Raw genomic sequence first — 15,283 nt, 5'->3', positions numbered from 1 at the left:
GAAGCGTGATTGTACACGTCACTTGGTTGGATTTCAGCCTGCAGTGATCGCAGTGCTTGTGGTGGGGTAGGGGCTATCTGAAGCGCTGCGTGCAGCTCCGATGGCTCTCGATGCTAACGATTAATCATACACTTCCTGTAGATGACGTGTGTTAAGAAAGGAAAGTGGGCGTCTTTAGACACCTGCGTTCGCTCACTGTTGTCGCTCTATAAGACATAGAGGGCGTCCTTACGCCACACAGTGCGATCGCGGAATTTGCATACCCAGCCCCTTTTGGCTGCGAGCGATCGCGTCTTAGTGTCCGGGTCTGAATCAGGCCCTTAGTACTTCTCTACAGTACATGTCTTTTTTTGTATTTGAGGCCTCCGGGCTACAATTATTTTATAATAACATTCATGTTCACTGGCTGGATTCCTTTACAAAGATGTGTTAACATTGTACACATTACTTTTAAAAATTATGTATGAAAAAACACTACGTGGCCACATTCTAATGAAGCTACTTCCTACAAATGCTGTATAGCAGTTTCATGTGCCTTCACTGTACCATTATTGGCATCCCATTATTAGGTCCATTATATAACTAGTTTTTTTAAATGTCTAACATAATAGACCATATTCAGCGGTGCACGCAAATCCCATCGAGACTTCTATGCTGTACGCAGCTGTTCTGCAAAAATATGCAAATGTCGCAGCTGCCGGGATATGTACAGAGACACCCATCAACAGCATCTCTGATCCGCCGCTTACATACAATAACGCATAAATCTGTTGCACCATTTATTCTTTGAGCAACCCTATTGTTGCTCAATATGTCGCCATTGAAACTGCATACACAGTCGCAGGCTGAGACACATCCCCGAAATGGTCAAGACACGCCTGCGTTTGACTCGCTAACTTCCCACCCTCCTTTTGCCTTCCACAAATGCTCACTGATTGCAATCATTCTGCGTTCAAATGCGATGTTGGTAATCCATCAGGATTGCGCAGTGCGATTTAGGCGCGTGTGCAGTACTAAAATCCTCAAACACTGTGGCCACCTCTGAATCAGGCCCAAAATCTATGAGGGCTGATTGAAAAGTAATGAGACTGCCTCTGTTTTTCTGCCCATAGGTAGACGTGGCAACGCTATGCTGGTTATTGTGAAGCTCATACATCGATGTGTCTGAACCTGCTGTTGGACTGCCATAGTCTTCTTTGTTTGGTCACAGCGAGTGGAAGATCTTCGTACGTTTCATCATGGCGGATGAGGGAGATGTGTCTGTGGGATTACGTCAGAGATGTGTGATTGCATTATGTAACTAAAATTGGAAAAAGCGGAAATGAAACTCATGAAATGCTACGGCAAGCATACGGCGGAGAAACAGTTAGACGTGCTGCAGTATTTCGGTGGTGGAAGCACTTCAAAGAGGGTAATACACAAGTGACTGATGAAGCGCATTCTGGGAGACCATCCACCGCGGTTACAGATGTCAAAGCTGTGGAGATGTTGCAAAATGACGGATGGTTAACTTTATACAAACTTTCAACATCACTTTGCATCTCATTCGAACAGGTTCAGCATTTTGTGATAAAGGCACTGAAAATGCATCACGTGTGTGCCAGGTGGGTACCCAGAATTCTCACAGAAGAGCAGATGCGACGACGAGTTGAATCGTGCAAGAACACCATTCGAATGTCGGAGAGGATACCTGATTTCCTGACATCGATTGTGACGTGTGACGAATGGTGGATTCGTCATTATGATCTGGAATCCAAACAACAGTCCAGTGTATGGAAAAGCGCAAATTCGCCTCTGCCCAAAAAATTCTGTGTAATTCCCTCGGAGTGTAAAGTCATGCTTCTGCTGTTCTTTGATGCGCATGGTATGATCCTGCAAGTCTGGGTTCCCCGTGGACAAACAATTTGTGGTGACTACTATGCAAACGTCCTGAAAACCCATGTGCGTGGGGCCATGAGGAAGAAAAGATCACATCTGCTGACAAAAATAGTGGTTTTTGCTCTAAGACAATGTCCGACCACGTGTTGCTGCTGTTGCATTGGCAGCACTGACTGAAATTAATGGGACAGCACTGGAACACCCTCCATATAGCCCGGACTTAGCGCCCTGTGATTTCTGGCCATTCCCAACCCTGAAAAAACAACTGTGCGGAAAGAAGTTCTCAACAGATGATGAAGGGAAAATGCCACAGCTGCAACACTAACAGTGATGTCACAAAACAGTCTACTGCACGTCCAATCATTGTTGAAACGCTGCAACCAATTTAATGAAAGTGAAGGGCGCTACTTTGAAAAAGAAAAATGTTCAGATCCTGTGGAGTCATCTGATTCTGAATAAAAATATCAGCCTCATTACTTTTCTATAAGCCCTCACACAATCCATGTCTATTTTGTTATCTAGTGTTATGTACTTACATTCAGGGCAGGTTCTAGAGTTTGCGCAGCTCAGGGCAAAAGTATCCTTTGGTGCCCTGAGCTCAGGCGGCGTGGCCACGGGCATGCAAAAAAAAGATAAAGAAAATTATAACTGTGGGGCTGCGTTCGGGCTGCAGGGGTGCCATTTGCCAGGGGTGGAGGCTGTTTGCCAGGGGGGGCACCATTTGCCTAATTTCTTACCTTGTGAAGGCAGACGGGTCCTTGTTGCTGCTGCTGCTGATTGAAGTCTGTCCTCTTCTTACCGTGGCCGCTCCCAGAATGCCATGTGCGATGTCGTAACGCCTTCCATTATTTTCTTTACTTTACTTATTTTTTATTCATTTATTTTTGCACTATTGTGAGTGCAGGACAATTTATACAAGCATTCACATTTTTAATGGGGAAACAATATGAGAATATAACTATTTCCATGAATTGCATGTTTATAAATCCTGTATTTGTCCCCTCAACTGAATATCAATTGAATTTGTGTAAATTCATATTTCATTTCATTTTTGTTTTATTTTTTCACACCAGAACCAAGAGTTCACAGGGATGTTTGCAATGACAGAACGAGGTCACGGCAGCAATGTTAGAGGGATACTCACAGAAGCTGTGTTTGACCCAGTGTCACAGGTAAGGATACAAGGCTGAAGATATCTGCTCAGAAAATCATCAATTCTGGCAATGTTTCCTCATTTAGGCCTCCGTGGACACTTCTGCTTTCCTTTTCCTAATATTTAAATAAGGAATTACTGTTGAAATGTACAGTATATCCAAATTCCTAAATGTACAGTATTAGTCTTTGTTGAACAAGAACAGTTGTCCGTTGTTTGTTTACTTTTAGAAACACCTTTAAGTGGTGCCAGCAATTTTATACTTAGATAACAAAACAAGTGCCAGTAACCAAGTGAGGCACCACATGTAAATAAGCATGCACACCTGGGCAGCCGCTGTATCTGAGCTACGACCGGTGGTATGCCATGGTATCTGTACAGCTTTATGAATCTGTACTGTCAGAACTGCTGTCACATACAAAACCTGTCATGTCACCCATACATTCTGTATAAGTTATCTGGAATCTTTGAAACTTGGTAACCTTAGTATGACCCTCTATTTTTAAAATTGTTTAGCAATGCTACTCACACATGCCTGAAATCACTCAGGATATTCCTGTACTCACAGACTACTCTCTGTTGCTCACTGCTGGTTCAATAGTATGTACTGCTAGGAAATGAATAGTTGGTAAATGTTAAAATTGTATCTAAAGTGTGTCACAGTTAGTTAATACTAGCGACACACCCCGGCTTCCCATGAGACCAATTTCATCTCGCCACAGTCCCCTACATCTCACCACAAGCCCCTGCATCTCACCAGTGTCACCACAACCCCCACTGCTGCTGCGCTGCAGCTGGCTGGGGCCCGGCCACTGGGATGTGCTGGGAAGGGCAGGAGGATCATGTATGAGAGATTTGTATTGCAGTTACCATAAGCATTGTCAGCAGCATGTCCCCAGGGCTGGGGCATCTATCCATATTTCCTTTGCCTCCATGCTCACCCCTCACCAGCTACTGAACATGGCGATGAGCAATGTCCTCTTTGTACCACGTATTTCCTGGGCTTCCTGTTGAGCTTTCTTGCCATGGCCCCCCTGTCCAAGAACAGCGCTGACTTCCATGGAAGGTGGCTCTTGTTCATCGAGGGCATGTGGCTGAGCGGGAACATCACGCTGGGGAGGGAGCACTTCACTGTGGAGGAGTGGTGGCCGCGGTACGCCTGCAGGTTCAGTGTAGGGATGGACATTGGCATGTGATGGTTACTAACCACTGATGTTTTTGTTCCGATGGTACAAAATGGTAGTGTTTTTACGATTCGATGGTGGCAGCACAATTTTTTGCCACCATCAAATGGAAATCATTTGATGATGTTCCGATGGTTGTTTTTTTAAAAAAAAATCCTGATATTGATGCGTCCCCTGGCTACTGTATCTGCATCAGTGAATCTTCATGGGTTCGTTGGAGGCTATCTCTCATTCTCTGTCTGCCTCAGCGTGACCCTGCTCAGTCAATGACTCCCTTCCCTCTCTAGGCTGCTGCTTAGCAACAGGGCAAATCACTATCTCTGATTTTTCCTCACAGTTTCTTTTTCTGTGACTCTTTCAATTAGTATTGCGGGATTGTAGCTCCTGGGCTATGTGCTATTCCAGTTACTCCTGCGGTAAGCTTGCGACTAGCCCTTAATGTGGATTTCTGCTTGCTCCCTCTAGAGAGGGCAAGCAAAAATGTATGTGAACTAATCCCTCAGGCTTAGCACCACAAGGATGTAGCTCAAAGTGCCCAAGGTATTCAACTGACTTCATCGCGCCTGGCACAACCTGGGAGATAAAGTTTAACGCAACTAAGGCCGTATTCAATTTGAGGCGAAAAGCCGGAATCGGCGAAAAAGTTTCGCCGATGACGTCATTTCGCCAGGCGGAAAAGTATCGCCGTATTCAATTTGAAAGACTTTCCTCCTAGGCGGAAAGGCGGAAAAAAGTGCAGAATTGGAGTTTTGGGGTGCAACATTGTGGGAACCCCTGTGCAGCCTTCAGACAGTCCCCTAAAGGTAATCTGCGTCAAAAAAAAAAAAAAAAAACCACTTAAAAACCAGCGAACTAGACTCTATGGGGGTCCCCAAGTATGCCCCATGTGTTTTTTTCATTGCAGGGGCTTGCGACAGGTGGATTTTTCAAGTTATTTTAAACTTAACTTTAACAACTTTAAAATATGCTGACCCCCATTTTCAAGTACCCCAAATTTGGTGTGATAAGTTATTTTCTGCAAAAAACCTACTGAATACTATTCTGCACCACTTATACAAAAACGCTATTTAGCAGCTATTGAGCCCGTTTAAAGACAACAAATACCTTCAGCAAGCCAAATCGGGGGGTATCATAGGGAACCCCCATGTCAGAGCATCTTAAGGGGGGGGGTCAGACTGATTTCCCCAAATCTGACAGTACTTTCCGCTTGTTTATGTTTTGCCGGGTCCCGTTTTCGCGTACTTTCAAATTGAATACGGGGATACGCGGGCACGTGCACGATACTTTTCCACCTGCAAAACACGCGATGTAGGCGAAAAGTCCGGGAGGCGGAAAAGTATCGCGGGTCCGCTCAAATTGAATACGACTCTAAGTCGTAGTAAGGTGCACCTCCCGAGCACAATGCCATCAATTTACTACTTTGGGCACTTCGAGCTACTTCTCCTTGCTAATTGAATCGCTTCTATTAAGTCCTACTTCTAGTCATTTAGTAGTCAGGGCCGGTTCTTGACAAAAAAAATAAAAAATAAAAGTAAAATGCTTTTATAGATGGTGTTCCTATGCATGCGCGCTTCCGGAAAGGGGGTGCGACCGATCGGGGAGGGTGCGTGTCAATGTGGAACAACCCCAATTCATCACAGGTACACAAATATCTAGAAACAAAAACAAGATACACATACATACTGTTGGTACATACAGAGACACATATACTCACATACAGATACCAAATACACACACATTATATATTTTAAACTAAATATATACACACATGCACTCATATCAATAGGTATACATATATTCATATACAGTTACACATTTGCATTAAAAAACATTCCACAGTCAAAGAATGCCCAGCAACTGGCTCCTGGAGGACGGGAGGCTAGAGCAGGGGAGGAGAGCTGGGAATGGTCGTCTTGTATGACAGTGGAGGTCATAGACTGGCAGCCCGGCAGCTTGTTCAAAGAAACTTAGGCCGGAAAGTACTAAACGGAAAATACGGTAAAAACCCAGTTTTCTGAGTGTTACCGCACTTTCCGTAAGTATCATCACCTGGCCGCCAGGGTTCTAATGCGGAAGGGAAGCCTTTGGGCTTCTACTGCATTGCGCTATGAGGGTTCTGATTGGATCCCTCCCAGCATGCCCCGTGGCCACCTTGTCACTCTGCACATGCGCAGATGGACTCCTGGGTCATAAACCCGGAAGTCCACTACACAGCGTGGATCATAAACGACAGCTCTTATCAGAAGAGCTGTCCTTTGTGCTACTGATTGCATATGTTAGTGCATATGCGATCAGTAGGAATGCGATGCATGGTGGGATGTACTCCGCAAGGTTAGTACATCCTGCCCATAGTTCAAATTTCAGAAAGATAAACTCACATGACAGGGGAGGAAAGCTGGGAATAGGCGCCTTTACTGATATTACAGCGGAGGTCAGTGACAGACAGCCAGGAAGCTATAAAGATGATCCTCCACAGTGGGGTAGGGGATAACGGGCAGCGGCTGCAGCAGATAAACCCTGCTGCCATGGCCACCACTAGGGAGGCCAATCTCTGGCTGTTTTTTCAAACCCGGGATTCGGGATTGAAAAATGCCAATCCTGGGATCCCTGGCATTGAGTTGGTCATTTAAAATATTTTTTTATTGTGGGCTTTTGCTGGGCCATGAATGTTTTTTTATTTCTGTGGTGTTAGGGCTCAGCTAGGGACCCCCCAACACTACAGGTACTATAAAATATATACCATTCATGACCCAGCACAGGCCCACAGGAAAATTGTTTATCTTTCATGGCCCCTGGCCGGGCCTCAACAGTCAGCAGCATAAAGCAATAATGGGATTTTGGTACCTACCGGTAAATCCTTTTCTCTGATTCCACAGGGGACACTGGAGGTGCTTACGCTGGGGTATAGAGGCCTGGATAACTGGAGCTGGCACTTTAAAATAATCTAGAAGTGTGAAGCTCCTCCCCCTCTATGCCCCATCAGCCCTCAGTTTAGAAAATGAAGACCGAGAGGAGATGGAGAACAAGCGGAGTAAAACGGAGAGAAGAACACACAATAATCAAAACATACAACATATGGAACAAACCGAACAGGCAGGCGAAGAGCGCTTAGGTGGGCGTCCAGTGTCCCCTGTGGAATCAGAGAAAAGGATTTACTGGTAGGTACCAAAATCCCATTTTCTCTTTCATCCACTAGGGGACACTGGAGGTGCTTACGCTGGGGACGTCCCAAAGTTTTCCCCACGGGCGGGAGTGCTCTGCGGCACCTGCAGAACTAGGCAGCCAACACGGTATGCCGAAACAGCAAATGTATCAAATTTGTAAAACTTGACAAACGTGTGAACTGAAGACCAAGTGGCCGCACGGCACAATTTTGACGTGAAGGCTCCCCTACCGGCCGCCTATGACGCACCCACAGAACGTGTGGGATGAGCCGAAATGGACGAAGGAGGCCGGCGGTCGGCATTAGCATAAGCCTGATGAATGGTCTGCCGGATCCAACGTGCCAAAGTCTGCTTAGACACTGGCCAACCCCTCCGAACCGCATCATAGAGGACAAAAAATGACTCAGACTTACGGAGGGAAGCAGTCCTGTCAACATAGATGCGGAGAGCTTCAACCACATCCAAGGTAGAAGAACCACCAGACTCCTTGAAAGTGATAATCGAGGACTACTGCTCCCCATCCTCGAAGGCTGGCATCTGTTGTTACGATGATCCAGTCCCACACTCTGAATCTCCGTCCTACTAAAAGATTGTTGGATTGTGTCCACCAGAAAAGGGTCACTCTGGTAGCTGGGCTCAGACGGATCTGTCGATGTAGAAGCAGATGAGACCCTGACCCCTGTGTTAGTAGGTCCAGCTGAAACACCCTGGAGTGGAATCGCCCGAACTGTAGTGCCTCGAAGGCCGCTACCATCTTCCCTAGGAGACGCAGACAAAGAAGGAAGGACACCTTCTTTGGTCTGAGGAGCAGCTGAACCAACCACCGGATATCCCGGGCCTTTGTCTATTGGAAGGAAGATACTCTGTGATGCCGTATCTAAGATCATGCCAAGAAACAGGAGCTTCTGGGACGGATTGAGATTTGATTTCTTGAAGTTTATTATCCAACTGTGTTGGAATGTGGTTTCCAGATGGGAACGTGGAGATAGGTATCCGTGATATCCAGGGATAATAGGAATTCTCCTGGTTCCAAGCTCGCAATAACTGACTGCAGAGACTCCATTTGGAACCGACACATCTTCAGATACAGGTTCAATGACTTTGGCCTGACCGATCCATCCAGTTTGGGTACTGCAAACAGGTTCGAGTAAAACCCCATACCTCGTTGATGTTCTGGAACCGGAACTAGCACAGATAATACTACTAGAGACTGGATAGCCTCCTGTAGAACCCTGGCCTTGTCTGCAGGTATTGGCAGACTTGTAATGAAGAACCGAGGTGGAGGGGGGACCTCGAAGTCTATTCGGTACCCCAGGGAAATTACTCTGCGGATCCACGGTATTGGAGACGTCTGGTTCCAAACTTGTTGAAATCTTTGCAGGCGGGCTCCCACTGTAGGTGGTCCCAGGTGGGACGGAAGACCGTCATGCCACCTGTTTCTCAGCTGGCTTAGTCTCCTGTCTACGTGCAACCGTGTGTGGGCGGCCTCTACCTCTGTCGCCTCTTGCTTGGGAGGGAGCCCCTCTGGCTCTCCCACAAAAGGAATGTGGCGCACGAAAGGAATGAAACGAAGGTCCAGTGTAAGCTCTGCTGGGAGCCGGTGCAGTTGACGGGAGGAAGAAAGACTTACCGCTGTAGCCTGGGATATCCATTTGTCTAATTCCGGGCCAAACAGCATGTCGCCATTGAATGGTAAACCCTCCACTGCACTCCTGGATTCTGCGTCCGCATGCCAGGCGCACAACCAGAGGCCTCTGCGGCCCAAAATAGCAGAAGCAGATATGCGAGCACTAATCTGACTAATATCTTTTGACGCTTCTCCCAGGTAAACTGCAGACTCACGGATGTGTTCTGCTAGTAGGCGTAACTCTGCTCTGGAAGTACCAGAGTCCAAACCTGTAATCAACTGGTCAGCCCAGCAAACCACCACCTTGTTAACCCAAGCAGTAACAAGGGTGGGCCTAAGCTGAGCACCCGCTGCGGTATAAACAGATCTTAGCGTTGTCTCCAATTTACTGGGAGTGCTGTTTTCTTAGAGAGACGGGAGACGGACGCATCTACTGGAGGTGGCGTTTCCCACTTCTCCATCATGGATGATGAAAAAGGGTAGCTAGAAGGAAACCGACGTGGAATTTAGAACTGTTTATCCGGTTGTTTCCAGGCCACTGAGAGCTGTTGTTGAAGATGCAGTGAGAACGGAAAAAAACGCCGAGCTCTTTGGTTGTTCATGAAATAATTCACAGGAATAACATCCTCAGGTAATTTAAGAATTTTTCTGATCGCCAAAATTAGAGATTCCAACCCAGGAGAGGTGGACTCTATCTCTAGAGTCGTATCGTCCTGTAATGCTGTAATGCTTCCTCCAATTCCCCTTCCTCTTCGTAGCGAGGAATTCCTCGTCAGACTCTTCTGACTGAAGAACAGCCGATAAAGGATGCTTTTGTGTCGGTCCCTGTAAGGAAGTGGAGGGTGCGGACACAGCTGTACCCATAACCAGGGTGTCAAGAGACTTGGTTAGCCCAGCAACCCAGGGAGGCTGAGACTTACGTGCCTCAGCTAACTCAGACGTTAAATCCGTCATTACTCCTACCATGTCAGCGGCCCATGGAGGCGCAGGTGAGGCAATAATAGCCATAGGTGGATCAATTGCTATACAAGCATCACATAACGTGGACCCAGCAGCATGCGGCTTGGATAGTTTGTTGTTACACCTAGAACAAACAAACATCTTTAAGACGCATTTGTTCTGTTTGACATGGATACACACAGTCACCACACACAGAGGGACAGAGTATATACAGAAGTAAAGAAAAACAGAAGGCTGGCTTGGGACACAGAGGAGGAGATACACCCCACTCCCTTCCCACAGATCAGATTCCCTGCACCCCCAGTGTATTATGCACAGCTTCTGTACCAGAGCCTTCTGTGCTTAACTTGTAGCTTTGTAGCCAGGAATGGGGAGCAAAAGAATCCAGCCTTCAGTTCTGCTGCACTCTTCCTGTATAAGGGAGAGATACAGGCATGAAACAGTTAACAAACGGCAGCCACGCTGTTATCTATAGCCGCTTGCCGTGTATAGTGGAGAGAGAGCCCGCGCTGATTAGGCTCCGCCCCCTCTTCATGCCCTATGGACTCCATTATGGGTGCTATGTGGCCCATACCCCCCCTCCCCTCCACGCTACCCGCATGTATCAGCGGGGAGAGGGAAGAAGCAGGGCGCCACGTGTAGCGCTGTTTACACACAGCTTCCCTTAGACAGCGCAGGGCAGCGCAGACAGCGGGCTTCCCTTACACAGCGCACAGGTGTAGCGCTGTTTAACTGTGCTATTCACACACTAACACAGCGCAGCATGCTGTGTCAGCGCCGGGCAGCGGGGCAGGAGCTGGGGGATGCGCAGCATGTTACTCACTGCGTGTCCCCTGTAGTCTCTCTCTCTCTGCAGGTCAGCAGTCTTCTCTTCTTGTGTGAAGACCTGCTGTGGCGGTAAGGAGCTGTCAGGAGCTCTTTTAGAATGAGCCCTGCGCACTCCTTCCTGGTGTTTGCTAAAACACCAGGGCGCCAGGTACCCGGACCCCACCTTTTAGATAGGTGGCGAAAGGTACCTATAGGAGTTTAAAAGATTTTTTTAAATAAAAAAATAAAATAAAATAAATGTATTTGCTGGACCACAGCATAATATGACCAGCTCCTAGAGGCACACTTTCTAAACTGAGGGCTGATGGGGCATAGAGGGGGAGGAGCTTCACACTTCTAGATTATTTTAAAGTGCCAGCTCCAGTTATCCACGCCTCTATACCCCAGCGTAAGCACCTCCAGTGCCCCCTAGTGGATGAAAGATAAAAATATTTATGGCCAACCCTGGCCCCAGCCCCCCCCTCCCCCCCAACACCATAGCACAGCACAGATGAATTTGCAAATAAAATGTACATCATCCTCAGAGAGGAGACTCACCCAGGCCAGTACTGCATGTATAACTCTCCAGTACACTCCAGACCAGTCTTCTCCAACCAGCAGCCAGGCAGCAAGGGGTGCTCCAGCAGGCACAGGCACCCACTGTCTTATCAGCAAGACTGACATTCAGTCTCTTTGTTGGGGTGCAGGCTTGTAGCAGCAAGGCTTCCTGGGGGTGCCGCAGCAGGGCTCCTTCCCTCTTCCCGAACATTTGGCGCTGGCACTTCTTTTTTTCTTGTCACAGGGGCCGGGCTGGCTGTCTAACACCACACTAACCCCCACAGCCAAGCCGCTCCGCTCCGTCCTCATCCGCTTAAGATTGCTGCGGGGTGGCTGAAGGAGGAGGACGGTCGGCGTTGGGATGCACTTCGCGACGCTGCGTGACCTCTGACGTCACGCGGCGGCAGCGCCGCGCACAGTCGGGTAGCATCTGAGCTGAGCGCTCAGGACTCAGCACTGCCCGGCAATAAATAAAGACAGAGACCTTTTTTTTAATATGGGGACTCAGTGGCGCCCTCCAGGGGTCGGCGCTCCGGGCGACGGCCCGGTTAGCCCGCCCCTAGAACCGGTCCTGTTAGTAGTATTTCATAGTGGAAGCTAATCTATAGGGGCACTAATAATAATATAAATAGAAGATCAAAATGTATATATAAAACATGACACTTAAGCTAAGTGTAACCCTGTTGTCTTTTACTGCCTTGAGTTTGTTAATACATAAAGTCCTAAGTAATTATTGTTATAAATGAAAAAGGAAAAGTTGTAAATAAGTGGGAAGTTCCGATGTTTTAGTAAGCAGTATTTTGAGGTGCGATGTTTATTTTTGCACCATTACATCATGGTCAAATGGAGGCGATGCAGAGAGCCGCACAGGAAATAACATTGTCTATGCCTATCATTGTATCATTTTACATGATGGTAAAATATAATATTTGCATGTCTAGAACACCTCATAAATGTGAGTATTTATATACAGGTGTAAGGAAACAAATGTCCACTTATGCCATATATCATACACAGTAGGGAGAAAGGTGTGCCAGGTACTCAGCTTCTAGTTGCTTCACAAATTGGCTGTTCCTCTGCATTTTTTCCAGTAAATCTCTCTTCATATCCATTTTCCCTCTTCCTCTCTATCTCTCTATTATATTCAGTCTCTCTTGTATTCAATCCCTGTCTCTTGCAGTCATTGTCTCTCATTCTTGCATATTTCTCTCATATTCATTCCCTCTCTCTATCTTATATTCATAATGTAACCTCTATCCTTTCTCTATCTGTCCTGTATTCATTCTCTCCTGTATTTATTTTCTCTTACATTGATTATCTTTCTCCTATATTCATCTCTTTCTTATGTTTCTCTCATACCTGTGCCTTTATCATATTCTCTCTCTCCCCCTCATATTCTCTCTCTCTCTCTCTCTCTCTCTCTCTCTCATATTCTCTCTCTCTCTCCCCCTCATATTCTCTCTCTCTCTCCTTTTCTCTTATACCTGTGCCTTTATCATATTCTCTCTCTCTCCCCCTCATATTCTCTCTCTCTCCCCCTCATACTCTCTCTCTCTCTCTCCCTCTCTTTCTCTCTTTCCCTCTCCCTCTCTCATATTATCTCCCTCTCCCTCATATTATCTCCCACTGTCTGTCTCTTCCAAACCAATGTTTTCTATTTTTTTTGTCTCTTAAGGAGTTCATCATCAACACCCCTTGTGAAAATGCAGAGAAGATGTATATTGGCAATGCAATGAAGGGAAATTATGCCGCTGTATTTGCACAACTCATCATACATGGAAAGTCTCAAGGTGTGTGTTAGTAATCATTCTCAGTACATCATTAACTTCCTGCAGATCTAATCCCAGCAGGGTCGGACTGGTCCACAGCGTTACAGGGGAAATCCCCAGTGTGCCCCACTGCCTGCGAGCCTCACAACCTCCTCTAAAGGTCATGTAGCAGACTGTGCACTCAATTGTACATTGTTACTTTATTGGAGGGTCAGTTACCTGGTGGAGCAGGACCAATGAAATACATTGGTTCTTGTTTTTTTTCTATAGAAACTTCACCAATATTTGCCTAAGCAACTCTGGTGGCTGGCCACACCCGCTCTGGGGGATGACCACCCCCCTTAAGCATGGGCCCTTATCAGTGCATTTTCCTGGTGGGCTCTTTATGCCCCAGTCCAAAACTAAGTCCGTGATACTTCCATATAGTGCGGAAAGATGCCAAACGTGGCTATGTCAAGGCAGCAACTTGTAAATAGTGATCAGGTTGCATGGGCACCTTACATACAGTATTTTCCTATGTTTAAAGAGAAGATAATGCCAGGTTATATCTGTACCACTGTGCATGTGCATAATTGCTCTGTTCTGTCACATAAATGACATCACATTGCTTTGTAAAATGTAATGGGTAACAAGTTTATTTCGCTAATGCTAACCTTCACTTGTGATTTCCTCTAGGTCCACACTGCTTCATTGTCCCTATACGTGACCGAAATGGAAATATTTATCCAGGGGTAGGAGCAGTGGATATGATGTATAAAGAAGGTAGAGGCAATTTTTTATTAAATCAAATACATGATACAAAACGCAGGCGTACCAGGGGCTTGCATTAATTAATTTTCCACTGCGAGGCCCTACGCAGCCTGAGGCCTGATAGCGTGCGCTGAAGTTAGTAATTTCTGAGTAAGGTCAGAGCTTGTGCAAGTGTGCGTGTGAGTCCAATGGTCAATGGTTTTACAGTTTTGCTAAACATTACGGATGTGTGTAAGGTAAAGTGAGTGTCCTTACGTAGTGTTGCGGCGGCATAGCGATCGCAATGGATTAGCATACTTTCATAGTGGAACTGCGTGCGTATTGGCAATTTCATTAGCAGTTGTGACCCAAGATGAATCAGGCCCAATGACTTAAACAGCACACACAAAAAGACAAAAAATCCACGCATGGAGGGAACTAGAGCCCACATCTACCCATATTGTATCAAATAAAAAAAGAGAATCCCACAATTAATTCAGTAAGTTTCTTCGTTTTAACAATGGTAGGCCTTGTTTGGCAGATATATTCTTACCCATGGTTAATGTTTAAAACGAGACAGTGAAAATTTAAAAAAAAATGATTATTATTTTCAAGTGTAGATTTTTTTTTGTGAAAACTTGGTTGCAATTGGGTAATTTAGTGTGCAACAGCATGCAGGAGAGATGTGTGATATTGTATATGGATTTGTTCTGCAGCGATATGCACACTATTTGCTCTCTTAATTTTGACAAACGGTTGTACACAAGAAGTCTTCTGTGCAGAAGACAATCATAGCTTTATCTCAAAATATCAATACTAATTCATTCGTAGTAATTTTATATATAAAATTTTATTTTTCTACTTCAGGGTCCATAGGGTATCCACAGGAAACAGTAACTTGGGGTATAGGTGATGGCGGCAGACATCAGGCACCACAGAGTTAAAGTTGTCAGCCTCCCAGGATGCACTGGGGTCCCTTTCCTATACCCCGCCCCCGAGCCAAGGGAAATCGGTTTCGTAGGTGCCCGGCTCGGAGTCGGATCACCATATGCAGAGGGGGGCTGTAATGCCCCTGAAGTTCTTTTCAAGCTTTGGCAGCACAAGATGAGCTGCACAGCATAGACAGTCATTACAGACGTCTATGCTGTCGCTCCTTCACCCCGCCGGACCCGATCCGGGGATGCTGTTGGGTCTCCGGGGTACCAGCTAGCGGGGACCCAGGAATACCCGGACTGTGGCCGAATGCAAGGGGATTTCAGGTAAGCGGCGGGTTCCCGCGGAGGGTACCCGCCGATTCACAGTCCATGTTGTCCGCAGGCAGGAGGCTCCCTGGGGACAGGCTGCGCGTGGGTCCAGGTACTGATCCTGCGCCTTCCACTAGACCACCACCAGGGACAGCGGGCTGTAGCAGTGAGGATACGCTCCAACGTCCCAGGGGTTAATAGCATGCCAGG

General features: G+C 46.6%; 1 protein-coding gene across 2 annotated transcripts in view; it reads left to right on the top strand.

Annotated features, from left to right (window-relative positions):
* The window catches only part of ACOXL (acyl-CoA oxidase like), a 549,975-nt gene that overhangs the window by 137,869 nt on the left and 396,823 nt on the right, over positions 1 to 15,283 (top strand). For both annotated transcript variants that reach the window (XM_088477381.1, XM_088477382.1), the window contains exons 5-7: positions 2,952 to 3,050; positions 13,007 to 13,121; positions 13,776 to 13,862. In XM_088477381.1, coding sequence (XP_088333507.1) covers positions 2,952 to 3,050; positions 13,007 to 13,121; positions 13,776 to 13,862 — 301 coding nt within the window. The remainder of the gene's footprint in view (positions 1 to 2,951; positions 3,051 to 13,006; positions 13,122 to 13,775; positions 13,863 to 15,283) is intronic.

This window comes from Taudactylus pleione, unplaced genomic scaffold, assembly GCF_031769625.1.
Source record: "Taudactylus pleione unplaced genomic scaffold, aTauple2 ptg000201l, whole genome shotgun sequence".
In the NCBI taxonomy this organism is placed as follows: Eukaryota; Metazoa; Chordata; class Amphibia; order Anura; family Myobatrachidae; genus Taudactylus; species Taudactylus pleione.
This window is presented reverse-complemented; position numbering and strand designations above follow the sequence as displayed.